At 41.2% G+C, this 23193-nt stretch overlaps 1 protein-coding gene across 9 annotated transcripts in view; it reads right to left on the minus strand.

Moving 5' to 3' along the window:
* Window positions 1-5773: 5773 nt before the first annotated feature.
* Satb1 (SATB homeobox 1) overlaps window positions 5774-23193 on the minus strand; it is a 93697-nt gene continuing 76277 nt past the window's right edge. For 5 of the 9 annotated variants that reach the window (XM_026790058.1, XM_026790056.1, XM_026790057.1 and 2 more), the window contains exons 10-12: window positions 11935-12138; window positions 11369-11464; window positions 9298-9801 (exon numbers count right to left, since the gene is read on the minus strand). In XM_026790058.1, the coding sequence (XP_026645859.1) occupies window positions 9298-9801; window positions 11369-11464; window positions 11935-12138 (804 nt within the window). Of the gene's footprint in view, window positions 9802-11368; window positions 11465-11934; window positions 12139-23193 lie in introns of all 9 variants that reach the window. The other 4 variants (XM_026790061.1, XM_005368746.2, XM_026790062.1 and 1 more) reach the window with 4 other exon arrangements.

Consider the following 23193-nt stretch of genomic DNA (forward strand, 5'->3'; position numbering starts at 1 on the left):
AGAAGAAGAAGAAGAAGAAGAAGAAGAAGAAGAAGAAGAAGAAGAAGAAGAAGAAGAAGAAGAGAAAAAAGAAACAAAAGAAAAGATCATAATAATGCCAGATATGGTGGCACACGTGTTTAATCCCTACATTTGGGAATCAGAGGCAGGAGGATATCTGTAAGTTTGAACCTAGCATGGTCTACATAGCATAACCCATGCCAAGATTGCATAATGAGATGCTATTTCAAAAAATCAAAGGAAAAAACCAAGAGAACATAGTGCTGATGATATATCTACAGCATAGAGATTGAGCAAATCACACGGCAAATATGATAAATGCACCATATTATAACTTCATGAAGAGAGCAAAGCAATGCTTTTAATGTTTCTATTTTACATTGTATTAGATATTCTAGAAAATAAAGGAAATAAAGAAGGTGTTTAGATTGCAAATTTTAAAAAAGTAAAATTGTCAATTAGGTGGTGGTGGCACATGCCTTTAGACCCAGCTCTTAGGAGGAAGAAGCAGTCAGATTTCTGAGTTCGAGGCCAACTTGGTCTACAGACAGAGTTCCAGGACAGACAGAGCTACACAGAGAAATCCTGTCTTCAAAAACTAAAAATTCATTAAATTGTTTTTATTTGTAAGCTGATATGAATGATGATCTTAGAGTACATACTAGAATAAATAAAAGTTCAACACATACGCACATGAACATTGTGTTTCTCTGTATTTAGATCAAAGTGCTTAAAATAATTTTTAAGTACTGGAATACAAATATGAGATAAATCAAGGTTGAACCTGAACAAGAGATGTAGGAACGCCCACTGAAAATGTAAAACATTCTGGAAGAAACCGAAGATTTGAACATATAATAGATGAACCGATTTTATAGTTTCAGAGAATCGTATTGTTAACAATCCTGCCTCTTAAATGATCTCTGAAGTTCTTTAAAATCTGGCAGATCTCACTCCACCTTGGATAGAAACTGACAAGCAAAACCTAAAGTGACAGAAACTAAAAATCCTGGATTCCAGAAATGATGCTGAAGAAATTTTGAAGGATCAGACATACCAGCTTCCATACTGGGTCAGAAGTGCGCAGTCAAGGCAGGTCCAGAGAGAAAAGCAGAGGTCAAGAAAACAAGTTGGAGACTTCAGAAGACACACATGTACACAATTGATTGAATTTTGACAAAGATGAAAAAACCTATTTATTCTATAAAGAATGATCTTTTAAACAAAATGTACAGGAACCATTGGAATGTGTGTGTGTGCATATGTTTATGGTGTGTGTGAGTGTGTGTGTGTGTGGTGTGCATGTTAGTGTGTGTGCTTGCGTGTGCATGCATGTGTATGTGGTGTACATGCATGCGTGTATGTATGGTGTGTGCATGTGTATGTGTGTGAGTGTATGTCTGGTGCATGTATGTGTGTGTAGTATGTGTGCTTGTGTGTGCATGCATATGTATGTGAGTGTGTCTGTAGAAGGAAAATTGGAGAGACTGCAGAGCTGTGACATGGATGTTATAGCATGTACAGCAACTAGCTCAACATAGACCAGAGGCCTAGACGTAAACCTTAAAGCTATAAAACATTTAAAAGAGAAGGTAGAAAAGAAATCCTTGTGGCCTTAAACTAATCAACTTATGTGACAGCAAAAGCAACATCTTTTAAAAATATTAAATTGGGCTGGGCAGTGGTGCTGCTCCCCTTTAATTCTAGCACTTGGGAGGCAGAGGCAGGCAGATCTCTATGAGTTCGAGGCCAACCTGGTCTACAAAGTGAGTTCCAGGACAGCTAGAGCTGTTACATAGAGAAACTCTGTCTCAAAAAACTAATATATACATATAATACATACATATATAAATATATTATATAAAGATATTACATATGTATACACACACACACACACATATATTGGATTTCCCCACAATGAAGGACATACATCTTTCAAAGCATAGTTAGGAGGATGAAATGATATGCCATAGCCTGATGGGAAATACTAGCAAACCACATAATATATAAAAGGATCGTCAAACACCAATAATAAAAAACAACCTAATGGGGATGGGGACACAGGCCAATTTGATGAGGATGGTGGCAGTTGTGAATGGAGAGGTAGGCAGGCAGAATTAGTGCGAAGGGGAGCAGGGGCTGCCTGATAGTGACAGGCCCCTCACACCACTAGTTGTATTTTGTACATACACATATTATGTAGAGTTTTGATACATACAACAATGGACCAAATTGTACATCAAATAGGTCCATCTATTTTCTGTAAGTCATACCTTGATAGCTCCCATTAATAAACTGTAAAGGAACTCATGTGTTTCTCTTTATCAAGTTACCTTTCTGGTTTTCCTTTTTATGTGTGTTTTGTCTTTTACCTTTTTGTGTTTTCTCTCCAAATTCTGTATTAATTTTAAAATACCCTATTCTGTGCTGATATATATGACAGTCTTAGAAAATTCCTTTTATAAGATGCAGAAGCAGAACATTGCTATCTTTGAGGTGTCCTGAGATGTGGTGTTTAAAGACTGTGGAAGCCTCTTCCTCTTTGTCCAGTTAACACCCTGTGAAGAGCTGGGGAGCTGTCTTGGCCAGCAAAAGTACTTGCTTCCACCCCACGACCTAGGACCGGAAGGGCACTGGGAGAGAATGGACTGCAAGTTGTTCCTTGACCTCCACATGTGCTGTGGTACTTGTGTGTGGATGTACGTACATGTACACACATGCACACACACACACACACACTCACACACTAAATACATAAATAGTAAACAATTTCAAAAGAAAACTACAGTTCACCATGAAGAGGCAGTCCCTAGAATGTGATTTCTACTCCACTGTGGTCAGAATTTCTGCTACATTGTCTAATATCATCCATTCACTCATTCATTCATTTATTCCTCCACCAAATGTGTATCTGTGACAGGATTTTAAAATACAAGGCTTAAATAGTAAATTTATTTGAGCAACTGTGTGTAGCTGTGGTTTATGTATTACATGAACCCCATCTGGGTGGTTTGATTTTATTTGACATATTATCCTTGAAAAAAGTGCCAAATGCCTCCACGAACTTCTGTATCTGGAGCACAGAAATATTAATTAAATTGAGTTCTTGTTTTGAGAACTAAATTTTCTGAGTTGTATCATTTGGTGTGTGAATTCCTGAGTGCAGCGGGAATGGAGGCCACTGCCCAGCCCAGCCCAGCCCAGCCCAGCCCAGCCCAGCCCAGCCCAGCACAGCCCAGCCCAGCACAGCCCAGCCATCTCTTATTTCGGGATTTCTATTTCTTCATATACAAAGCTCTAGTTGAAGATTTATTTACTTTTTTCTCCTCCGGCAAGGAAGATTCCTGTCCTTTTTAATTTCCTTTTCTTGGGCATGTTACAAATATCCTCCCTGGTTTCTTTGGATCTATTGTAGCGGAGCCAATTCTTCATTCTCTCTTCCTCTCACCTGCTTCTGCCTACTTATTTGTGTATAGGATGTCAAAGGAAAGCCAAAGGCAACACCTCACAATGCCATCTGAAAAAAACAAAAATGCCAACACATTCTTTTCTGCACCTGAAGCTTTTAATTCTTTAATCCATCGTGGAATGTTGCTTAATTACATATTTTATTATGCAGAACTGAGACTGATGTACTTTAGTTTCCAAAATGATCTGAAAGCACAGGCTGTTTTAAAGAGAAGTTGGTTTGCTCTGGTTTTTCTCTTACACATATTTGTGGGGTTCTCCTGGGGTTTCCTATTACTACTTGACTTTTTGAAAATTCTCAGAAAGCTCTGGAGAAAAAAAATTTAAGTTTCCTCTAGAAATAAGATTCATTACTTGGCAAAAATGTAACATGCTGTTGCCGTATTGTGGGCAAATACATGGGTCAGCTAAGCTCCTTTTGTTGATACTTTGTTTTAATTTCAGTGAATTTCATAAAGTATTAATAGAAAAATATTAAATATCTTAAGGATGGCTCTAGAGTTCATTTGCTTTTCTTTCCCATGCTTTCTTTGTGGGTTTTGTTTGTTTTTTTCTTTTTTTTCATTCTTTTTTTTTGTTTCCATTTTTTAATTAATTAATTTATTTATTTATTAAAGATTTCTGCCTCCTCCCTGCCACCGCCTCCCATTTCCCTCCCCCAATCTCCTCCCCCTCCCTCATCAGCCCAAGAGCAGTCAGGGTTCCTTGCCCTGTGGGAAGTCCAAGGACCTTCCACCTCCATCCAGGTCTAGTAAGGTGAGCATCCAAACAGCCTAGGCTCCCACAAAGGCAGTACGTGCAGTGGGATCAAAACCCAGTGCCATTGTTCTTGAGTTCTCAGTAGTCCTCATTGTCAGCTATGTTCAGCGAGTCCGGTTTTATCCCATGCTTTTTCAGACCCAGGCCAGCTGGCCTTGGTGAGATCCCGATAGAACATCCCCATTGTCTCAGTGTGTGGGTGTACCCCTCGCGGTCCTGAGTTCCTTGCTCGTGCTCTCTCTCCTTCTGCTTTTGATTTGTTTGTTTCTTCAAGACAGGATTTCTCTGTAGCTTTGGAACCTGTCCTGGAACTAGCTCCTGTAGATCAGGCTGGCCTTGAACTCACAGAGTTCCACCCGCCCTTGCCTCCTGAGTTCTGGGATTAAAGGCATGCGCCACCACCACCACCACCCAGCTACTTTTTTTTTCCTGCAATTTTCCTAATAGTTAATGAAAAAAATGATGTGTTTAGCTCTCATGCATATGAAGGCAACAGAACTTGAGGTTATTATTCCAGGGTGAAACATACTTGATTTACATCAGTGTTCAAACTTTCTCTTTTAGCAAAACACATGTTGCTTTGTATCCATGTAAGAACTGAATTGCAGTGTGTTTGAAAAATTTATTGAGAAAATGGAAGAACTGGATTTGAGGTTAATGTGACCACTTTGTAGCTGGCCAAGTCAGTTAACCTATTTGAGCTTTCCTTGTTTGCTTGTCTTTGAAGTGGGAATGTTAGTGTCTGCTCTAAGTGCCTCCTAGTGGGATGGAGAGCTTTAAATGAGACACTGTGGTGTCTTACAAAATGAAGAACTCTTCAAATGTTGCTGTCTGTTTAAGCACACTGAGGGACAATGCCAGCAGAGGCCTCAGCAGGTAGTTAAAAGTGCAAACAAGTTGGGGGGGGGGACACTTGCCCCGCACGGAGATGCTGATCAACAGTCTGCCCTGAACAGAATGCTCCAGAGGAATGCCTTGACACACACCTTTAAATACGTGCACTTGAACATCACCTAGCAAGCTTGAACATCACCTAGCAGGCAGTGTCAGATCTCTCAGGAGAGGAAAACCAGATAGCAATAGACATCACTTCTTTCTTCGAAGATGGTAGGGCTTGATTAAAGACTGTCACTAGAATGAAGACTTATCTGAATGCATTTCTTACTGAGCTCTCAGTAAAGAAATAATGTTCAGCATTTAACTTGGTGCAAAAGAGATCGTTTTGCAATTTCTCTGCTCTTTCCTTGCACACACCCCACCGCATCTTCCACTAGCCACCATTAAGGACAAGTCCAAGCCAAGTGCTTCGGCTACAGTTAGGTGTATTAGCAGCTGGAAGTGGCCCACAGGGAAAGATGACTTTATCCTCATCTTTGACAAGAGGATTAGGTGTGAATGTTAGTAGTGTTCTTTTCATAAAGTTAAATGTGCTGTGTGCACGTGTGTAAATACACACCCACATAGAGGAACAGAAGAAAGGCTTAACAATGCTGCTCGCATTTTAAACATTAATTCCAAACTATTTTTATTAACATGGATTAATATGGTATTGTTAAACAGGTATTGTATTCTTGACAAACACCTTTCACCACATTTCGTTTGAGGGCACTTTATATCAAAAATTGTGCGCATTAGCAGATTGTAGCTCAACTTTTTTCTAAAGACATGCAAGTATCCACTATTTACATTTAGAGGATTTTTCAGAAGGAGCACTGAGAATTCCTTCCACTAACGTTTTGGATGGCTCCTGCTATGGAGCTGCTGTTCCCACCCTGCCATCCACATTCTGGCTGGCGTTAGCACAGTAGACTCATCCCCGTTGCTATAATACAGGCCATACACATTTTAATTGCTCTTGTTGAAAATATCACCAGGCAGTTCATAGTAAATCATTTATTGAAAATATTGTGACAATCAAGGATCTTGTCATCAGCCATATGTGAACAATTGGAACTACGGAAGAATTAGATATAGTATGTGTGGGACACTTGTGTCAGGACACTCCTGAACCGCTGGAATTTTTTCTACTCAAGCTATGTAGTTCAGATAAGCATAGTCAACTACAGATACTACTAGGGGTGGACGCCAGCTCAGAAGGTCTTCGTACTAAACACCAGTCAATACACATTTTGTACATATGTACAGACTTTGTTACGAAGTGCAACACAGTAGGGCACACACATTTTCAAAGGTGACGTGTCAGCCCTGCACGTTGTGTGGCAGGAAGATACGATCAACATCATTTTTTTGCATAATATGCAAGTATTATATGGCCACAGAGTGTCATACAAATTAGTGGCAAAGTGCTGAGTGAAGGGATCCATGACAGACTCGGATGCACACAGCTGAGTATTCCTCATAAACTACCTGACTCTGCTAAGACTTCACCGCACAAAGCACTGTGTCATGCCCAGTGTGTAAACATCTCCGGAATACCGGGACACAAGGAAGCTTGTTAAAGAAATTATCAATAGCCGTAAGCAGGAGGAAGAAGAGAGATGTGGGTTACAATGACATTGGGGGAGCAACATGGGTTACTAGGAGACATCTTCCAAAATGTGCGGTCTTCAACAATTCTGCACACTCCATCATGTCCCCATTTGCTAACATGTGCTTTATCGTAAAATAACAAAACCATGCAGACCATAAATGTAAAAGATCTGATAATTTTGCTGGCACAATGGTGTTGCTTTCCAACACAGTCATTTCCTAGGAGAGATCTTCCCAAATACTACCAAATTCTATACCTATTTGATTTCCTAAGTATGGGGCTGTTTAAAATGAAATAAAAAAAAAAGACATCAATTTCTCTGATCCTCTGCTTACTCTTTTAACTTGGTGAAGAGGAGGACGTGGGCGACAATCTTTAGTTAGTGAAATGCTATTTCTTTTTTAAACATTTGATATTTAGCTTACAGTATCTTGATTCAAATGCCTTTGGCTCACGTGATTACTTTTCTGAACTCCAGCAAACAAGGTAGTTTGCATTGTTTTCTCACCTAACAGAAAGAATTGAAATTAGCTTTCAACAGGCAGCAGCCTTCTGCATGGCTCAGCTGTGTTTCCCACTGGAGCGGTAGAGGAGTTTCCATGCAGTTTCCCCCCCCCCCCCATGAGGAAATGCTCATCAGGAAAAGGGTAGCTCAGAGCCCTGGCTCCATGAACCCAAATACCCCAATTAACACTTAGGGGATCTAACAAAGGGCTACAAGAGACAAACAGATAAGAAAATTAACAAAAAAAAATTTTTTTTTTCAGAGCACAATACTCCTTGCTTGCACCTGGCCTGCCACTGGGGTGTGGTGCAGCAGTTTAGAAGATGGTGTTTGGATTCTAGCAGGGTTACTCTTTCTTCATGTAGATACATTTTGACAAAGGAGGCCAGATGAACTCAAGGTATTGTACCTTCCCTACTTATCATGTGTCAAATAAATCTAAACAAAACACCCCCTCCCCCAGAATGCTTAATATGAAGGGTTCTCACAGGTCCAGTTGTTCCCTTATTTATATTATTAATGGTATTGAAAAACACACCCCATCTTAAAGAAAACTATTGCCATAATTGGAGGATTGTGAGAAAAAAGCAGATATAGCCATTCCAAGTACTTAATTGCTAGAGTAATTCATGTTTCTGTCGGAGTCTTTGTCCTGTTATAGTGAGCAAAACTAATTATCATCTGCATTGTGAAATTTCATACCGGCTTAAAACTGAGCATGTGTGACTTGAACTTGGTGATCCGGGTGAGTGTGCAGTAGTTCTTTTACAGGTTATCAAGAGCATGCACCTACACGACACACCGCCCTTGAGCTTGGTCACATAAGCAGACGAACCCTGCCATGGCATACCATACAAACAATTTTAATCGTGTAGTTACAGTCAATAACCACTCCTAATAAGCACATTTCTGCATAAAGAAAATTGTGATACACTTATAAAAACAGCAGCTGTAACAAAATAGCTGGTGTTTTCATAGTCATAAACTCATAAAAAAGAAATACACCTTTATACAGAAATTTTATACAGATGTCGCTTTAAAATTGATTGTAAACCAAAGGAAGACACATTGCAAACATCAATTATTTTCACATTAATTGCATAATTTTCTAAGGTGATCTATTAGTTTTATTTACCTAAGCTTATTTGCATGATAGTAAAAATTGCATACGACACAGAGTGAAGCTTCTAGAGTGAATTGCTCGGATAACAGACTTTTATAGGCAACTGTGTAAAGCACATTTCTCTATTTAAACTTTTAAGACACTTTGTTTTACTGCCCATCAAAATACAGTTATAAATAGAAAGGAAAACAGTATGGTAACAAGAGAGGCAACATTACATTTAACAGAAACTTCCAGAAACTTAATTACAACATGATGCTGCAGGATCTACAAATAAATAACGAGGACTAAATTGTGTTTCACATTTTCTTTTCCTTAAAAAAAAAATTATGTAACAATGAATCATGTAACAATGAGAATGAAAAAAAAATTACAGTGAACTTTTATTTCCAAAATAAAAAAACAGATTTTAATTACGGCAGTGCCATATACTACAAGGCATTTGTTGGCATATGTCATCTTTAAACTGCAGTCCACAGTCTATAGTTCTTTTTTTAACATACAATCGAGTAACAAACTTTTTTTTCCTTTTCTCTTTAAAATAAGGGGCCAGTTTCCAAAGACCAGTGTGGAGTGTCACAGAAATAATTAAAGGAAAGGCAATCATAATCACAGAAGTTATAATGCTTATTTGAGGCTCCAGAATAATATTAATTAAAAGGAAAACCAATCTCTGGTATCATGCTGACAGGGCGCACACACACACAGTGCAACCCTTGAACACAAATTCTGCCATCAGACAACCCTTGACGCTTCACTGGGGCTGCCATGCAGTCCGGGAAAACAGAAAAACCTTTCGTGCTGTCTGTCATGTTCTTCCAACTTCCTGTTTGTGCAAGTTTCTGAAGATTCATCGGCCAAACAATAAACAATGAATGCTTTCTGAGTGAACACAAGATGGACTTTTCATTTTGTTAGTAAATACCAGTGGTACAGCTGAAACAAAAATTCTCAGTCTTTCAAGTCGGCGTTAATGTCTGTGCTCCCTTCCACGGACAGCTCTCCCTCCAGCTTCACGGAGAAGAGGGTGTTGGCGTTTTTATCCTGGACGCTCTCTTCCAAATCCTTCAGCAGCTCCTCTTCTTTGTATTCCGCCACATCCACCTCCAAGCCGGAGTTGTCCTTCAGCTTGCCGTGGTGCTTGAGATAGTATCGCTGGTTCTGAAAGAACTTGATGATGGTGTACTTGGGCAGGTCGAGCTGCGCAGACAGAGTCTGGATGGCCTCTTCATCCGGGTACAGGCCCACGTCCTGGATGAAGCTCTGAAGGATCCCCAGGGCTTCCACGGAAATTTTGGTTCGTGGCCTGGTCTTCTGCCGGTTTTCCTCATCGGACTCTGCAGACGAAGCCACCGTGGGCTGCCGTGGAGGCAGCCTGGGGCCTGCCTGGGGCTGGGGCTGCGGCTGAGGAGGAGGTGGCGGCTGCTGCTGTTGCTGCTGCTGTTGCTGCTGCTGCTGCAAAAAACAAACAGGCAAACAGTCAGAGCTGCTCGGAGCCCGTTGCAGTGGCAGGGGGTGCTTGCCAAGCTCGCAGTGTCTGAGAAAGAGTAAGCCAGCTAAACAGCCCACAGCCTTTATTAAATAAACAAATACACATCTGAGCTGGGCGCTGGGCTTGGAGGGCTACTGTGCTCACCTATCAGCTATCTGTGGAGACAAACAGCTGGGGAAAATGTGAACCCTGCTCTCTCTCAGAACGACTCTCACCAAAGGTGGCCAGCAAAGCAAGTCATGGCATTAATTAACAAAGACTTTATAAAAAGATCCTTCTTGGATTCCAGAGAGGACGTCAGAAGGCCGAGCTACCCAGCCACGGGGAAAGCAGTGTGCCTGGCCATGCTGCGTCCTATGGCTGTACCCAGGAGGCCACCACAGCTGTGGCTTCCCCCTCATCCTGCACACTTCTTGGAGATGAAAGGATTTGCCAGTTTCAAGTCAGTCTCAGTCTCAGCCCCTCTCTCTCTCTCTCTCTCTCTCTGTCTCTCTCTCACACACACACACACACACACACTTTACCAAACTGCACTAAGCTAACACTACGTTTTTTCCCTTACCCCCACCAATGAAGGTTCATCGCATTCCACGCCAGCTGGCAAACTGTTTTGTCTACAGTAAACTACGATGCGGTTAGGCTTTACATTTAATGTATACAGACACTTTTTCATAATTAGTATCTACGTATGTGCTGTAATTCCTGTACACAATCACACATAACCAACGTGTGGCATGTGTCTACTGCACACTCAACACCCATGATTCTTATCAGCCAAGCCAATCAACCCTGGTGCTCAGGCCGCAATGTATTAGAACATTTGTCCTGTGCTTAAGCATTTCCTCTTATCCCCCTAAGAAGCAATTTTATTAAAAACAATTTACATTTTCAAACAAGTACTATTTTTATTACTTAACATATATCTTTCTTGTCTTTGTTTTAGCTGAAACGGTTGGTTTTTCAGGCTTTCACAATTATTTTAGTGCTTAATATCCTAAGGGATTCTCTTTCTCAATTTGTTTTATCTTTAATAAATACTCAAGGATTTTTTTTTCCTGGTGGATTGATAACTCTATTATTTTAGCTACAGATACCCGTATTTTTCACAGACAGCAATACCAGGAAGTAATGTGGGTGATTCAACAAAGATGCCAAGCAGGTTTCTGGGGCCCTAGAGGTAATGGCATTTCCCTTAAAAAAGAAAGCTTAAAACAACCTTCAAATTTATCAGAAATAAGTTACACAGCTTAAATTCAACCAGAGCATGCTGTTTAATTCTAAAGCCACTAGAGCTCCGCTATGTGGTCTGGTCCACAACCCTTTAATCGAGTTTTTCAGGAGCAGGAGGAGGCTCTCACAGAGGCAGTGCCCGACACTGGCTACATCAAGCACAGGCTATGTGCTAGCACTGTGGGCTCTGGCCAGAGCCATGGCCGTTCTAGCATTGTCCTTTGCACAGCTGAAAACTCTGGTCTTCACAACATCTCTTTTCCCCCTTTCTCCTGGCATAGGAAACTGGTGCCGGCTCACCTGAGGAGCAGCACTGGGCCATGGTGCGGGGGTCAGCAGGCCTGGTAGGGAAGCGCATCTACTCTCTCCTTTGCCAAGGGTGCTGGGAGAGGGGCTCTAAGGAAAGACAAACAGACATGACTTACCCTGTCCTGCCCTGGGGTGGATGGGAAGGTGTATGAGGTTAAGGCAGGATGAGGAGTATAAAGCAAGATGGGTTTCCCTCCCCTTCGCTGCGGACAGAACCCACGGGATAAAATGTGTGCTTGTCCTCTAACCTCTAGGGCAGGATGGTGTTAATTAGGAGGTAATGTTTTAAATTTGAATTTTTAGAAAACACACCAAAAGATAGATTCTAGACTTTCATAATCAAAACCCAGGACTAACCAAGACCCCCTTATTGCAGTCCAGAAGGGGGTCAGGACAGTGTTTATCCTCCTTCTATCTGGAGCGAGATGGCAGTGTGCTGCTGGCCCCGGCAGAGAGCCTACAGGTAGACTGTGGGAAGAGGAGAATCACTAATTTCCCTGTGAAGTTGAAGGCTTTGTTTATTTAGTGGTGCATGGAACTGGCCAAGGTAAACGAACCTGAATCTGTTCTGCTGGAACATGGATGATGTGGGGCGGCCTGTCGCCATGGTGATGCACAGCATTGCTCTCCTGCTCATAGATGGCATCGCGCTCAGACTGAGGAAGACTAAGGAAGCGTCGGATCATGGATAGGTTCTCCCACAAGGTCCTGTTTTCTGGAGAAGGATCTTCTTTCCAGCGTAAGAGCTCACACAACCATCCCTTAGGAGGAAAGGTGGCAGGTCGGTTAGTGCTGGGCTGGACTCTTTCACAGAAGCGAAAACAGACGCTCCGATAGTCAATAACTTTCCACCCACTCATCACACACCAATTTGCTTTAACATTTCTTCTTTTAATCCATTAAGGGAGGATAGATGTAGCTATGGGGAAGCAGGCTCCATTTCTGAGGATGTTCAGATTTATATCTTCATGGGGAGATGGCTTAGTGGGAATGAGTGTATTCTGTAACAACAAAGATCTGCGCTTGGGTCACCAGAACCCATTAAAAAAGCCTGTTACCTGCCACCCCGGTGACACACACACACCAGTGCCGCAGGCAAGCTTGGGCATGAATATAGTTGGTTTTATTATCACTGACATTAGGAGATTTCTTCAACAAGGAACTCATTTTTTAAAATATGATACTGCTGATTATTTTAATTTTTATGCACTGATGTACTTTTTTAATGCATGCATGCTCTGTCTGCATGTCTGCCTGCACAACAGAGGACATCAGATCCCACTGTTCATGGTTGTGAGCCACCATGTGGTTGCTGGGAAACTGAACTCAGTACTTCTAGAATGGCAGTCAGAGCCATCTCTCCAGGGAACCGCAGTTTTCTGCTTTTCTGTAAGCGGTGGCAGAGGTAGAGGACTTGTTAGGCAAGAACTTCAGTAAGGTTTCATGGTAAAGAGCAAAGGGCAAACTCAGTCAAGGCCCCAATCTGATCCTGTGTGGTCATGACATTTTCATTGGCTGAATGGCTCAATAGTGGACACTTACCATCCTCTCCAACTTTCATCCCTTCTGCCCTACTGGATGGAAAGAGGGAGGGACGGTGTCTAGCTGGAGCCCACCAGCCTAGACTGCCACCCTCTCAAAATACTCCACAGCTTGCTGACAGCTCACTGGACTGTCCAGAGACATCTGACCTGCACACACTGCAAGTCCCTGGCCCCATCCCCCAGTCTCCCCTGTGACTGGCATGCAGACTGTACCACAGACAGCACTCCCCATCTGTGCGTACTCCAGGGACGATCTCATCCTCCACACAAACTTCTACCTGAGGCCATCCCATGTCCTTTCCCTCCCTGTTCTCCCTTACTCCTTTTGGGGAGGAAACCCCAAGGCACATACACTATTCCCCATGTGGGACTCTGCTTGGGGAAACTGCTCTAAAATAAAGGGCTTTCTTGGAAATTTCCAGGAAGGTAGCTGGATAGGACAATACCTTGATTATGCGAATTTTAGATCTATCTAGAGAGGGTTCTGCTTTTTATGTTACTGACAATTGCATGTCTTTCTTTCTCTTTTCAAAATGAATGAGCCAATCCAAAGAGACTTCTATACGTGCTAATGGTGAACGAGAACAAGGCCTTCTTCTCCGGAACTGGTCTGAGAGACTGTCTGTGAGGCTGCGGAAGGAGTGGGTCAGAACACTCACGACCCTGGGTGTTATTCAGGCTTTACTGCTGCTTGTTTTCTTTTACACCAGGGCTGTACACACACAAGCAAGTACCTCTAAGAAAGTTTGATTCTTTAACAGTTGTGTTTAATTAAGCAAATACACACACACATATGTTCATGTGTGTGTATATATATGTGAATGCTCACATATCTGTGTGTATATATACACACACAAATAAATGTTATGTGTGTGTATATATATGTGAATGCTCACATATCTGTGTGTATATACATACATATAAATAAACATTCGGTGTATATAAATGTATGTGAATGTTCACGTATCTGTGTATACACACACATATATATGAATGGTCATGTGATAACGCTCTCATTCAATATCACACACAATTCAAGATAAGAAGGAGCAGTACACTAAAGAGTTAATCTGAAAGAATAGCAACTAAAAAGGAAAAAAACCCAATCTCTGCTTTGATGACCGAGCCCTGGCACTGTTTCTCACCTGACCGGACCCTTGCACATATGTTCATCAGACTGCTGTGAAATGCCAGAACTGGGCTCTACTTGAGAGAACAGAACATAAATGACAAAGCTGACCTTGCGTGTTTACAGTGTTAGAGACACGCCTGCTCTGGAAATATTATTTAGTTTGGATGCATAAACTCTTGCTATCTGGAGCAAGTCGTAAAAATGTCATCTACTTTCCTAGGTCCAAGGTATATCCTTCCCGTGTCTCTAAACGTTGTTACGGGATAGACTTTAGCTGTGCATTCGCCCCGGACACGTGAGCATGAACTGATAGCTTCCTTTCCTGACTACTTGTCCGCATCCTTCGTCTGTGACCTCTGACACAACCTGGATGCCTGGAAACATGGTCTTATTTCCTTCCCCGAGAAGTGAGAAGGCTCGAGAAGACAGAGAAGAGACCCTCTAACTTAGCTGGTCCCTGTGAGTACTCAACACTGAGCTGCTATCATGTTAATTATTTCAGAAATAAATTTCTTAGATATAAATGCAAGTAGCTGAAAATTGCCAAGAGTTAAATTAAGAATGATTCATGCCAGAAGAGCTTGGAGAGCTGAAAACCTCACCGAATCCTTCAGAAACTTCTGTAAGCAAGGCAGAGATCACTTGGCGATCGGATGCAAGTGAAAAACATGTGGATTACAGATGTTCTTTGGAAGAGAAAATCATTAGTTCTTTTAAAACAGCTAATAATGACAGCTAATTCCTAAATAATCACACTCACGTGGGGCTAGCAAACATTTCAGAAAGAAAACTGACTCACTGAACAAACACCTTGTCTCTGCTGTCACTTCTGTCCGTCCACGCTTCCCAGACAGATCCTCACTTTTATTAATTGCCCATGACTAACATAACACTTCCAGTACTTTGTGATTAACCCCTGCCCTTAAATACTTCTAATTCCTTATCTAAAACAATGCGAGGAATCAGTAGCTGAAGCATGTTTCCGTCTCTCAGAGACAGGACAGGCTGCAGCGACTAGAATCAGATGCTTCACACACGAATATCTGGCGGTGCATGTCTGGGACTGCCAGAGCTCTACAGGGTGTTCAGAAAACGAGGAAGAAAGTGGGTCGTGCTTGTCTGATCTCTTAAATGATGGGAAACACACATTTTTGATACCTTGTTTTTTCTTTTATCACAACAGAAATAGACTGATAAACTCCCAGTTAGGATTGGCAATAATCTGTTTTTACACTAAATACCTCGGAGTACTGTGGCTAGCTCAAGTTCTGTTGCTTTTCACTCCGTCAGTCATGACAGGAATCTATGATTTGAGGGAAGGAACTAAGGAGGACACAAATGCCTCTAATTCTCCCATCCCATTTCTTAGATCAGTCCCCTAACTGTCAGAATGAATGTGTCTGGTAGGGCGATGAGGAGGCCTGAAGGCTGCTGACATCACACAGATAAAACCAAGAACCCCCAAGACGTTCCACACTGCGTAGGGGGAGGAAGATAAGAACGAGATGCAAGGCTTTGTTGTAAAATGTGAACTTTATCCTTTCAGGGTGAGTCTCTGGGACTTGCTGTACAACCAGAGGCAGGAGGATCAGGGAACCACTCTTATAATTAAATGAGATCACAGCTCTCTGAACAGTGGAAAAGACGGGGGCCTAAGAAGCCTTTATCAATGGGACCAAGAGGTTCTCAGAAAACTGAAATGGCACAAGAACAACCTGAAGTTTACTGTAGTGAATTTGCCAAGGGCCGTCACACTGCATCTAATGGGGGCAAATATAAACAGTAGCCACACGGAAATAAATCAGTGCGACTTTCAGGATGTTACTACTTTTCAAACTGACAAAGTTTAATTTGACACCTTCTGTTCCAAATCCTTTGTTTCTATTCAAAATCACGCCTTGAGCTGTTGCTATCAATCACAGCACTCTCTATTACTTAAAAAAAAAAAAAAAGAAGAAGAAAGAAAGAAAGAAAAAAAAACTGGCATGGACCCCGAATAAGCTGAAAATGCCATGCAGATAAATTCTGAGATAATATGTTCAAACCTGTTATATACAACACAAATCCTGTAAAGTTATGTATTGTAAACCTACATTTATTGAGAACTAAAAGTCTTAAATCCATCTGCCACAAAGGAAATACTGTTATGTACTTTATAGTAACCAACAGCCATCTGCAAATGTCTTGCTACCGTAAGCAAGAAAGCGGGGATGGGGGGATAGCGTGCCGGCGGGAGGGAGGAACATCTTTCTGACTGGTTTTGGTTCGGGATCTAATAAGGAAGTGTAAGAAGGGGGAGAAACGGGAAAGAGAAAAAGCAGAGTGACTGCCAAACCCGTGTTACAAAAATCAAAACAAACTCCGTGACAACACAATGGCAGTTTATTATGGTCCACGAAACACACGACTGTATGCTCATTTTAAAGGAAAAATTAGCAGTTCCAAACTCAATATTCTAATGATGTGCTTGCTGACAGAATCTTGTTGTGCCACATTTAAATAAAAATCCTGGCACCTCCATCTCTCAGCTGCTAACTTCCAACCAAACTCAATCTCTGATTTCCATGCCATTCTTTAGAGCAGCGAGTTCAAATCAATTCAATGCTGACATTTAACACAGAGGGGTACCCAGTGATTCTGCAGCAGGAAACCAATGTCCTGTGAGAAATACATGCTGTACCTGCGAATCCTCACATGCACAAAGATGCATACAATGCCTGCTTTGGGATGAAGCTGGGAGTTCCAAAGACAACTAGTTTCCAAGGGGATATAATATTGTGTGGGGGCACTTAATGCAATATGCATATGTATATAATGCCATTATGTACATATACATTTTAAAACGAAGAGCTATAAAGAGAGGAAGAAAAATGACATGATTTCCTGCTGCATCTAAGAAAAAAATACATTGAAATCGAATGGTAATTTGAGTTCTAAACGGCAAAACATTTTAAAGTCTGTATCCACGCACCTCACCCTCATCTTTATGTGTTATTTGTGGGAGTATTTTCTTCCAATCTCTGGGGCATATCGTCTAATATATGATATTAAAAGAAATCAATCTAAATAGGAAAGTATTTGATACAAACATTTTAGTGCAAAGCATGAATTACAGTTTTGCAAGTAGTGGGAACAAGAGCAGAGTACATAATCCATTAAACAGCACTTGTAACAAAAGATTCACCATTGTAGACTAAACTACACTAGGCATTTTGAATGAGTACATTTTCAACAACAACTAACTACAAAGCTTGCAATTTATCATTCAGGAAATAATGTCCTACTTTTAAAAGAATCTGTAAGTGTTCCTTATGCAAATGAAGACAGTTTTTAATCTGCCCGCAAACATGCTAATAGAGGGCAATTTTTTTTATTTACAAAGCTGCCGGCACTCAAGGGTAATTTCACATCAGTGTTCTTCTATAAACTGGGGAAGAAATGGGTTCTAATTGTCAGAACTACTGAATCTGTCACCTTTAGCATAAAGGCTTAAGATGTAACAAAAGATGTCATGTGACTGCTGTGTTTTAAAACCACCCCTTCCACATACAGAAAGGCCTACTTTAACAGCTTTTATTTCTTATATGCACTGTAGCCAAAATATATTATTTTTTGGGGGGGGGCCTCACTTCAGACACTCAAGATCTAAGAGGGTGACCTGGATGCCTCTCAAGCCAGCTTGCCATCTTCCAACCCAAACCCTCTGGACACCGAACACTGAGAAGTAAAATCCATGGCAGAGCAACACTGAAAGCATTTTAAATTATTTACTAGGTTAAAAGGGTGAAATGATACTTTAAATACATCAGATTTCATCATCTAGGACATTTTTTGGTGGCAAAGTGGTATTGATCTTCCAATGCTTAGAATTAGCGAGTTTGCAGAAGGTCACTATTTGATTAAAGGCATTAAAGTTGAGGCATCAGGCGAGGCGCTTTTTCTTTTTTCCCAATCCAAATCATGATATAATTTAATAAAAAGAATTCCATCATGTCCTGAAATAAAAACATTTGTCCTAGGATAATGTTCTTTACCTAACATATCAGCCTTAAATGTCACGAAAATTCCTTAGAAGGGAAACCTCTGCTGAAGCCAATTATTCGATGGCCTAACAAGCGACTGTGCCCCAGCATTAACAAGGGTCAGGTTCTCCTCCGCAGAGCAGCAGGAAGTACACCATCTTCCTCTTCCATCTAACAACACCAGCAGCAGCACAAGCAGTCTAAGCAGAGACTGGAGTTTCTTCCCTACTAAGTTAATGTTGGTCTTGTTAAAGGAAACATGGCGAGTAAGTCTGAACAGGAATGAACCAGAAGAAGTATTTCTCTACTGAAAGGGGTGTGATATGTGCACATTTGTCCAAGCTGGGTTTTTAAAGGAAATACAGCTTAAATATCCATGTTTGCCCTCTGATACATTCATTTTCAAGGTGTGGTTTCTGATGCATTCACTAAAAAGAAGAAAAAGTAATAATGAAAACGTCTTCAAATACTGCTATGTTAAGCTCTTGAGATTACTGTTTTTCGACTCCTGAGCTCCTGCAGACTCTCCAGTTTATTTAAGGGACATAATATCTTAGCCAAAAATCTGCGGGTTTCTATATTGGGGTAATAATAGGCCATAAAATGACTGTCTAGAAGTTTCTCATTTTGCCCCTTTGTTATTAAGAGGTTAAGCAACTCTAGCAGAGCTTCAGGAGATTTATTATTAGCATAAAAAATAACATTTACACAGGCCTAGGAAGAAATCTCTTGAAATTTAGTGACATTAGAAGGGCACTCAGAGTCACTAGCAAACCATCTTTAGTTTTCAATTTTGCTTACAATGAAATCAGATAAAAAAAAAAAAACACCAGCAATGTCTGATTTCTACTGTTTTTATTTTCTCTTCTTCCTTACCCTCGCTAGGTCGTTGACATGGGGACAAAAACATAATGGTTCTTCTTTGGCTCCACAAAGACTGTTGGGTTCATAGCAAAAGATTCAAATAATGACGTGGCCAGAGGAGATACAAATGGCTGACTTTAAAAGGTTGCCAGGTGTGGAGTCTTTAAAATTAAAGGTCTTTCCAGAAGACAAGTTGAGAAGGTAAAAAAGGAGGAATGAAGATGTGTGGGATTTTAAACAATCTATAAAATATCCAGAACAGTGGTTCTCAACCTGTGGGCTGTGACCCCTTCAGTTTGAGACCACTGTAAAACACAGGTATTTATATTACAATTCATAGCAGTAGCAAAATTACAATCAAGAAGTAACAATGAAATAATTTTATGTTTGTGGTCACAACATGAGGATGAGAACTGTACGCAAGGGTCCCAGAATTGGGAAGGTTGAGAAACACTTAATCTGAAAAAGACAATCTCACTAGACAGAAGTAGAGGATTCCAAAAGGAGATCTGGACTTTTATTTTGAGAGCATTAGATTTGGAAAGAGCCTTTCATGTGTGTCTGACTTTTATATATACTCCAAATCTAAGAGAAGATCCTGGCTCATATGCCTTATATGTGAACATGAGCTCTGAAAAACAACCTACTTGCTCCAATACGACCCGCCACTGCCATTTTTGACATAATTTTTAATAGAATGGTTGGCCTCTCTCTACTATTCTGACTCCTGACCTCCAACTCTTTATTCTCATTCTTCATAAAGGGTGTATCAAAAATGGAGAGCACCCCGAGATTCATGCCATAACTTCTCAAGTTTAGCCTGTTTCCAGCATTAAGAACTGCCTGCCACTGGCTTCCTCAAACTGAAGCACCTCTTCCTTAACTGATTCTTAGAGGCACCAAATTCTTTCATTTGCTTGCAGTGGAAAATATTTCTTCTTGACTTTCAGGAGAAGCAGACCAGTGATGACTTCAGCTTTTATGAGCAAGGAATCACATCTACAGCTAATGAAGTACTATAAAGAGCAAATTAATGTGATCCATAATTCAGTCTGGAGACTTGCAGGTGTGTCCTCCTGTTAGATACTGCAACACAATGATGCTATCTACAAAGATCACACCTGGAAACCCTCAGTTGAGCTACAAAATGAAGGAAGGAAGGAAGGAAGGAAGGAAGGAAGGAAGGAAGGAAGGAAGGAAGGAAGGAAGGATCGATCAATCCATAAGTGAGCGTGTGATTTCTGTGCTGGGCTCCATGCACAGCTATCCTTGGATACTTGGGGCCTGTGGGTTACAGACTGAGCATGCCTTGGAGCTCTGAAAGCTTTTAGACAGGCAAACAGATGGCAGTTTAGCTTTCTTGAGTCCCTTGACCATCTTTGAGTGGCTGTTAGGAAAGAACTGGAGGGTGAATCCACCTTCCAACTGCCCGTACTTTTCTGCTGTTCAATGTGACCTCGAGAGGTTACCAACACAAGAGCAAAGCTCATGGCTTCATAGGTTACCTTTAGTCCTCTGCCTGCCACTCCCTCATACTCAGCCAGACTAAAGTCAGCCTCATGTCCTGCTTTCTATTTCTTTAGGAGGAAGGCTTTTTTTCCTTCTCTCTAAATGTTATTTCTCCCTCAAGCCATAGTCAGGCCCCTCAGTAAATCGACAAAGAGGCAAACAGAGGGCAGGAAAGTATCTATACCAATAAGAGCCTCTGGGAAGATTTCCCCTCTAAAAAATACGGACAACGAAGGCATTAATCTCAAAGTGATCACTACAAATGAGACAGAGCACATTCAATCTGATGCTTAGTCTGAGATAACCACAGAATGCTGCAAAGAAGTGAAATAAAAATACTTAAACAACTCATAGTCCATTGGGAAGGATGTGACATCCAAAACCATTAGTTTAAAGCAGGCATAGTAAAGGTCCCTGAAGGGCAGATACCAGAGTGGCAAAAGCGGAGCAGGAGAAGCAGTGGGGGAGGGAGGAAGGAAGGATGCCCCTGTTAAGGCACTGCTGGCCTGTCTTCAGAGAACGGGCCACACCGAAGGGTGAGTGCCTGGCAGAAAACAGTCTAGCTGCTTCCGAATAGATGATGCTTCCCACAGTCCTTACCACACTGGCTTGAGAAGATGACTTAAGTTTCTATAACCTCTTGCCTTCTTCTACACACTATGCTTCTAAGGTCTATCTAAGAGGCTTGATAGAAAGCAGGAGCAGATTCGTCAACTTATTCAGACCTCAAATATTTCCTTTGTTAAAGGACATCTAATTTTATCACCTAATTCACAGTATATTGTTGGTACTCAAAAACAATTTCAACTGTATTACTGCTGACACTATCAAACTTTGAGCAGCCCATAGAGACTGGAACATATTAAGAAGGCTGAAGAGAATAGCTGTCACCCTATTCCTCCCACATGGGCTGCAGCCTAAACAGGAAAGCTCAGTTGGAGCTCTAGCACCAACTCCACACCCAGGCTGGGATACTGGATCTATCTGATATTGGGGTATAAACAGACACTCTTTCTGAAATGTGAAATGCAGATGGTAACCATGTCTGGTGATGACCCTTCAAAGACAAATTCCTTTCCTACGCCAGTAACTCACTTTTCAATGCTTATTCCAAAGGAACAGCACATCAATACTTCACAAAAATGTTCACATTCACACTATCTGTGACCGCAAATGCTGAATGTAACCTAAATCCACTGATAGGAAATTGATGGCTACTACAATATGCAAATGGACACAAGATACACATATACAGCGCTACACACATATGTACGCAAGTATATGTCTGTGTATATAAAGAGCCTAAATCAGGATATTAAATCAGAGTATCTCTAGGTGATTGAGATTATGGATATTTTTATGTTCTTCCTTATGCTTGTGTTTCTGATTTTTTTGTAGTGACTTTGTAATAAAAATATGCATAGCAAATGGCTTTAATTAAAAATCTGATTTTTCTTGTCTGTCTCCTCTATAACCAATGTAGTTCCTGTCAACTCTAGCCCTAGGTAAAGCCTCCAGGATTTCTGCACACCTGTGGCTCTGGTCCCTTATCTTCTACTCTGGGGCTCCTTTCTAGACCACCCCAATCCTACCAAAAGACGTGAATACACATGGCCTTGCACTAGCAAACTTCCCTGCACTCTTCCCGAGGGAACTGGAAATATCCCAAGGCTCACACTCAGTGTCTAAAAACTTGGCAGAAGACTCACCACCGCAAACTGGATGGCCAATGAAGTTGTGAGGCAAAGTTATGAAAATGGCCCAATTTGGACTGTACTAACAGACTGCAATTCCTCAGCAATTCCCAGAGTCTCATGCGCGGCTGCAAAGTCCAGCAATGGAAGTCTACAAGGATGGCATGTTACCTAAAGAAATAAGGCTTGAACTGACAAAGCTTCCTAGGTTCAAGTAAGCAGAGGGCCACCAAAGGACTCTCTCAGAAAAGGAAACTTAGGAAACGGACTTTCCTGAAGCCAACTCTAACACATGCACACACTACAAAGTAAAATTTGTATTGTGCTGCTTACTACCCATTGTTAAATTTCAGTGTTTCTTTCCTATTGAAAATTCTAAAGAACAGTAAGCATGAAGCTGAATGGGTGAGTCATGTGTGAAAAGAAAAAAATTATAAAAATGAGAACTCATAAAGTAAGTAATCTTTTAGGTAATTTACCTGACAAGGTAGCGTGCTGGTTTACACAAATAATAGTGGCAAATGTAGTGGAAGCACTACGTTGTTTTAACAAATATTTCTGGACTACATTTTTTAACAGATTTACATGTAAATTTTCAGTATCACAGACACTTTAGGAATGAGCAATACTCTCCATTACGCTTAGCAAGAATCAGGGAATTAAAAATTTAAACCTTCCCTCTACAATGTTCTAGGAGAAAGAACAAAGAAGTTTTAAGCCGAGAAGGCCATCTGGGAAGTATGAGCCATGGGTGTCAGCCCCCAAGAGGGACAAGCGACTTGCTAATGATTTTGCTGAACTGCCCTTCTTGTGTGGCTCAAGCCACGCAATTTTCTCCATGATGCTAACGGGTCAATCAGAAGTTTGTCTAATTTAAGAGAAGCAAATTTTGTGAGCCAGAAAGCATAGTTATTTCTGGAAGCATTCTACGGGTCAGGGTGATAATGGCCACACCAGGGAGGCTAAGCCTTGGAACAAGGTGCCTCCCTTGTTCCTCACAACCCCTAAGCACAGCTGGGGACAGCCAGTGCAGAATTGGCTGAAGAAGAGG

The sequence above is a fragment of the Microtus ochrogaster genome, unplaced genomic scaffold (genome assembly GCF_000317375.1).
Source record: "Microtus ochrogaster isolate Prairie Vole_2 unplaced genomic scaffold, MicOch1.0 UNK40, whole genome shotgun sequence".
Classification (NCBI taxonomy): Eukaryota; Metazoa; Chordata; class Mammalia; order Rodentia; family Cricetidae; genus Microtus; species Microtus ochrogaster.